At 34.3% G+C, this 6,635-nt stretch overlaps 1 protein-coding gene across 1 annotated transcript in view; it reads right to left on the minus strand.

Annotated features, from left to right (window-relative positions):
* Positions 1 to 2,006: 2,006 nt before the first annotated feature.
* Positions 2,007 to 6,635, minus strand: part of NBEAL1 (neurobeachin-like 1) — a 208,658-nt gene continuing 204,029 nt past the window's right edge. The window contains exon 48 of the mRNA XM_012655033.1: positions 2,007 to 2,261. Coding sequence (XP_012510487.1) covers positions 2,228 to 2,261 — 34 coding nt within the window. The 3' untranslated portion in view covers positions 2,007 to 2,227. The remainder of the gene's footprint in view (positions 2,262 to 6,635) is intronic.

Consider the following 6,635-nt stretch of genomic DNA (forward strand, 5'->3'; position numbering starts at 1 on the left):
ATCCTAGCACTCTCAGAGGCTGAGGCGGGAGGAAAGCTTGAGCTCAGGAGTTCAAGACCAGCCTGAACAAGAGCAACGCATTCCCATTTCTACAAATAATACAAAATTTAGCCAGGCATGGTGGTGCACACCTGTAGTCCCAGCTACTTGGGAGGCTGAGGCAGGAGGATCACTTGAGCTAAGGATTTTAAGTGATCCTCCTGACTCAGTCTCCCAAGTAGCTAGGACTACAGATGGGTGCCACCACGTCCAGCCATGCAATCACTTTTTTTTTTTTTTTGAAATAGAGTCTTGCTCTGTCGCCCCGGCTAGAGTGCAGTGACATCGTCATAGCTCATTGCAACCACAAACTTCTGGGCTCAAATGATCCTCCTGCTTCAGCCTCCCAAGTAGCTGGTAGCTAGGACTACAGGCACTCGCCACCACAATGGCTAATTTTTTCTATTTTTAGTAGAGACAGGGTCTCGCTCTTGCTTAGGCTGGTCTCAAACTCCTGAGCTCAAGCCATCCTCCCGCAGGGGCCTCCTAGAGTGCTAGGATTACAGGCATGAGACACTGTGCTGGCCCAGATCCAGATCTTATACCATGGCAAGTTCATCAAGGTAACATCATCCTGAGAAAGTCTGTGTGTGGAGAAGGCCCTCTGCCTTACTATTGTTCTAATTAATAAGACTATTAATTAATATAACCACTACTCATGTAATCAATATGGGAAACCCAAAAGTATTTGAATATAACACAAATGGTCATATTACAATTTTCAGTTTTAATACAAATTTGGATTTTTTCCTTAAAATTTTATACTTCAATTAAAAGTTCTAGATCTGCATATTTCTTTTCACATGTAAAATTTGATAAAGTTTGTTTTTAGGTCATCAATGTTCTTTTTCAACTTCACTGACAATGTGCTAAAGTTTCAAGTAAGCAAATTCTCATGTTATTTCCCATCTCTGTGATGTACCTTGATAGAATCCTGACCAAAAATGCTTACATAGGATTCTGAAATTATTGTTCTAGGCTGATTAAATCCATCTTCTTTTCTATAATCACCATATCATATGCATATGAATGATTTGACACACCAATTTTCTTCCAAAAATCAATGAGTTGTTAAAAATTTTGGGCTATAAAGTTGAGCAATGTAAAAAGGCACCTACTTTTAAAAAATTTTTGTATTACTAGAGCATGAATAATGGTAATTCACAATTTTTCTGTAGCCTTTCCCTAACTTTTCCAATCTCTGCAGTTATAATTAAACCACTTTTGAATGAATACAACTTTTAGAAAATATACCAAATGTTGGAGCAAGGCTTGTGAGTGTCACGGGGTCGGGGGGCACTCAGAAGGGATGGGCAGTAAGAGGGCCAGGGGGGACGCCAGAACCTGGGATCACAGCATGGAAACTGAGCTGCAGTCAGATTAGGGGATGGAGGGAGCTGGAGAAGAGAAGAGGGGAGGTCTGCAGCTTGTTGGCAGTGAAGGACTAGGCTGCCCAGGAAATGAAGGGGTCAGGAGGTCGGGTAGGGCCTTAATAGGCTCAGACAAGGCCCAAGAATGGAGCAGCAGGCACCAAAAAAAAGATACCAAATGTTATTTGGGCAAACTGTTTTACAAGAATTGAACAGATTGTCAAAATCATTCTAGTAAGTTCAGTATAGTGAATAAAGTATTAATAAAAGGATCTCAATAAAAAGTTTTAAAATATTGTTTAATCTCAGACTTTCATCAGATCAATGTGATATTACCGGTGTTCCTTGGTATACTCAGGGGATTGGTTCCAGGGCTTCTTCACATACCAAAATCCACTCATACTGCAGTTGGCTCTGTGGAACCCGCATATTCAAAGTCTGCCTTGAATACATGAGGTTTTACATCCTGTGAATACTGTATCTTAGATCCGAATTTGGTTGAAAAAAAACTGCTTATAAGTGGACCTGCACAGTTCAAACCCTAAGTTGTTCAAGAGTCAGTCAACTGTATACAATGGGAAAATATAGGCTCCAGTATCATTGTATGAAATAAACACATTTATTTGATGTCTGACATGGTGTTACAGACCTGCTTTACAAAGCAGGGCAGTCTTAATTAAGCTTGTAAATAACCTGGCTTTAATTATCCAGTGACTGAGAAATCTTACCAGATGAACTAATACAGGAAGTTTCCAATTCTAATGAAGTATCTTCAATAACAGGTAGTACAGTGAATAAATGGTGCTAATAGATATAGGTTAATGTTCATTTTGTTTTCTTGTTATTCTGGATCTAGAGACAAAAGTTCAAGCAAGAATCTGGAACAGTTTGGATTGTCTTATTATGGATTAGGTTCTATTAACTTTAACACAAACAGAAGGATTAAGTCAACATCTGGACTATCAAAAGTTGATGGATAAAGGATTTTAATTATGAAAGGAAGTACGTTTAAAAAAATCCAATCTAATGTATTATTTGGTTAACTACAAACGGAGATTTATAGCATATGATAATTTGCTAAGGGAAAAAATGCAACAGTGTTTGAGGTGGCTTTACAGCAAAAGGCTATATATTTGTTGTTATAGATGACAAAACTGGCCAATTGATGTAATATTTATCTTGTGCACATAGGACCACAGAAGAAACTCTGCTCATGTAAGAAACAGCAATTTTCTGTTGAACATATACTATATCCAATCTCTTGTCTACCAAAATAACTTAGCAAAGACTAAGTACTAACCAAATTATGAATTAAGAATTACAAGTCAACTGAGGAAAGTAACATCATTCTTTTATTTGATTCAAACCCATTTTCATATACAAAGCTAATTTATTATGTACAAAATAAATGTACATTCTTAAAAAGTGTTAGAATATAAATTTCCAAGGGACTAAAAAAAGTGCAAATTTTTCAATTATTATCCTTAATCATGCTATACAGAAACAAATCAAACATTACCTGATATACACACACTGAATTTTTTAAAAATAGTATTTAATGTAATGAAACAAAACATACATCTTACATATTTAATTTTAAGAGGATGAAGAAGGAAAGAATGTATTGCACCAAACATTAACTTAATTATAATGAGAATACTAATCAAAATTATTTACATATCTTTATTAAGACTAAAACTTGCTCAACTTAAACACCTTGTTTTGGGGCATACAAATATCCACTAGTCACAGTTTGGACAGTCAATAATTAGATATAAATAAGGCTTATTTAATATTCTTTTTCATGGTCAATTCCAGTAGAATGAGAAGGAACATTTTAAAATAAATACACAACTTTTTGAATTCCTTCAGTATTTAAGTAGCAGCACAATTTCCATGAACTTTTTTTCCAACAGTCATTCTGAATTTTCAGCTATCCCCACTGAGTTGGCTATGTGCATATATGTGCATTCAAGTCACTGTCACCCTGTCCAACACTCGAATGGTCCTATTTAATCTGAGTCCTAGAAAAACTGACAAGAGATGAATTAAATATGTTTGATATTTTTCTGTCTTAATGGATTCATTTCTGTAGCAACGAAACTGATAGAAAATGGCTGTCTGGCTTGATATCTGATTACTTTTTGCTAAACTTTTTGCTCCAAGTCCATAAAAGCAACAGCTGGGGGAAGGAAAGCCATACCTGTTAACAGTTTCTAAGTAGAAATGACCAGCCACGTAGTTTTCTTATGTAAAGCTAACTATAAAGTAAGCAGTTAGCCACAAAAACGTTTAGTAATGGTGTTTATGAATCACATTCTTTGAGAGCAGTAAAAAGCAGAATAAAAACAGTTCAAAATGTAAAAGATCTTTAACAGTAAGACCTACTTTAACATGTCATAATTTTGGAAGGAGTATAGAAACTATTATAATGAAATCACTACAAAGTTATCTAAGAAAAAGAATCAAAATTCCAAAGGAAGAAATAAAGTTATTCTCTTTAATCCCTATTATAAAAAACTAAGAGACTGAAATTTTTTCAGTTAAGTTGGACTACTGATATCCTCCTACCAGAATGACTTCTTAAACTGCTTAATGATTAATATAATTTTACCATTCTGAAAAGCAAAATAATCATGTCTATAACACACAAGTATTTTTCCCTTCTGAAATACAAGAATAGCATTTATGAATTTATAGGTTGAGCCCCACTAAAGCATAAAACACATTGCTTATATAGTGTGGGAAAATGTTACCACAAGAAAGAACATCAAAAATAGCATTTTAATGGTGACTAGTATACTGACTACCAGTGTACCTGTAGTTTTAAGTATACCTTAGGTTAAGATATATTACTAAAATAAAATTTTAAAAGGTCCAATTGGAATAAGATTTTTTTTCTTCTTTTTTTTTAAGACTAGTCAAGTGCAGTAGTAAGAAGAGGGGGCAATAGAATTTCTTTTTAAAAATAGTTTATATTTTAATCAAGAAAATATAATTTTTTCAGTCCCACCTAGATTCTAATTTTTCTTAGTCTCACGTTACAGTGCTACATTATAATAGTAACATAAGCAGCTAATCACCTTGTACACTCAAAAATAGTTATAAATAAATTTAAATAAGTAGACAGCCATAATCTAAGTGAAAACACACACACACACACACACATACACACACACACACACATACACACCCTCCAAAAACAGTCAACTTTGAAAAATGAATGGGTAATTTTTTAAATGACAAAATTGTGTTATTATTATGGTTATATTTGCAAAACTTAAGTTTCCAAGGAAACATATGATAACTGTACCATGAAAAACAAATGCTGAATTCGTGACTGACTTTCTTTCTTTTTTTTGAGACAAAGTCTCACTCTGTTACCTGGACTAGAGTGCAGTGGTATCATCAAAGCTCACTGCAACCTCCAATTCCTGAGCTTAAATGATCCTCCTGCCTTAGCCTCCCAAGTAGCTGGAACTTCAGGTGAGCACCACCATGCCTGGGTAATTTTTCTATTTTTTGTACACATGGGGTCTCCCTCTTGCTCAGGCTGGTCTTGAACTCCTGAGCTCAAGCAATCCTCCTGCTTCTGCCTCCCAAAGTGCTAGGATTACAGACTGAGTTTTCAGTTCATAAGATTATGGGCATTAAGATAAAGGTAAATACTGTTGAATGTGTCCTTTTACTTATCACTAAAGCCATTAGCTTCATAAGTCCAAATCCCAACGTTTTTAGAAATCATCCACATGTGACAAATGTCAGTAAGATAATCACCTAAGGAGATGTGTGTGATGAATTACTACAATATATCAGAAAAGTATCTGATAATATAGCCATTCTTACAAAGGTTCTTATACTGAAGAAAATCACATAACTCCTATATTCTACATTAGCCTTATATTTTTTAACATAGAAAATGGAATCATTTCCAATTTATGCCTAAATATCTTAAATGTTAATACTTTATTCCCTATAATACCTATGAAAAATTAAAGATTATTTCCATAAAGAGGCTGTACCTACAAAGTCATCAGAAGCAGTACATAGAGAATTTATCCAGCGCTTTTTTTTTTTTTTGATACTAGGTCTTGCTATGTTGTCTAGGCTGGGCTCAAACTAAACTCCTGGGCTCAAATGATCCTCCTGCCTCATAAATGAAAATTCTGATAACAAGCTTCAAGGCTACGAGAGATCTAATACTATGTTTTAAATTTAGCATTTGTCACTCATGCTTTCTATTCTTTAAAAATGTTAGCCAATTCAAGCGTGCAAAACATTCACTGACACACATTTTTGGAGGTAAATATTAGTTATAATTTTCAAATGTGAAAGGTCTGAAGAGAGTTCATGATAAGAACAATACCAATGGAAAGGAAATTTGGTTGTTTCTAAGGCATGCAAAACAAAGATAATGAAGTCATTCCAAACAAATTTTAGACAAAATGTCTCTCAGGATAATGATTAGGCCTATTTTCAAATAAGCCTGTGAATATTAGATCTGGTTTATAAAAATACTTGGACATAATTTCTATATAGGAAAATATTTTAAGATATAACATAATAATCCTGAGACATAATTTTTTTCATACCAAGAATATCAAGTCAAGAGATTCAGAAAGTCCACAGTAGTGCCTAGACATTTGCATATTTATAAAACTCCATGGAGAAATCTGATCTGCAATCTCCATTAAGAACCACTGGCCCAGAAGATGCTAGATTTAAATTAAAGAAGTCTGTAGCCCACATTTTAAATAATATTGAAATGACGACTGATAACACTATATTGTTGCCTAACGTCATCAGGAAAAGCACCACCACAACTTTGATAAATACAGGAAAACTCTAGGGAACAATGTTCTGGATGGGGTCAAGTCTGAAACAAATCAAATGCTGAGTATATGCAATATATGAATTAGGCAAAAAGAATATTGAGAATGGATATTTGTTGAGGGTGATAAAAATGTTTAAGATCGCTCACTTACTGGAAAGAACAGGTTCAGTTGATGAGAGGAACAATACAAAGCAAGCTGTGAGTCTGGCTGATAAATGAAAACGGATTCAGAAAATAATGTATTTCTTGTATCCTAGTCACAAACTGTATCCTGAAGATAGGTTTAAAACCTATTTATTGAAGACAGGTTTAACAATATATTTGAACAAATCAATCTTTACATATGTACCCCCCACACCCCATATTACATGTATATATTATTTAATAATACA

This window comes from Propithecus coquereli, unplaced genomic scaffold (assembly GCF_000956105.1).
Source record: "Propithecus coquereli isolate 6110/MARCELLA unplaced genomic scaffold, Pcoq_1.0 Scaffold113, whole genome shotgun sequence".
NCBI lineage: Eukaryota > Metazoa > Chordata > Mammalia > Primates > Indriidae > Propithecus > Propithecus coquereli.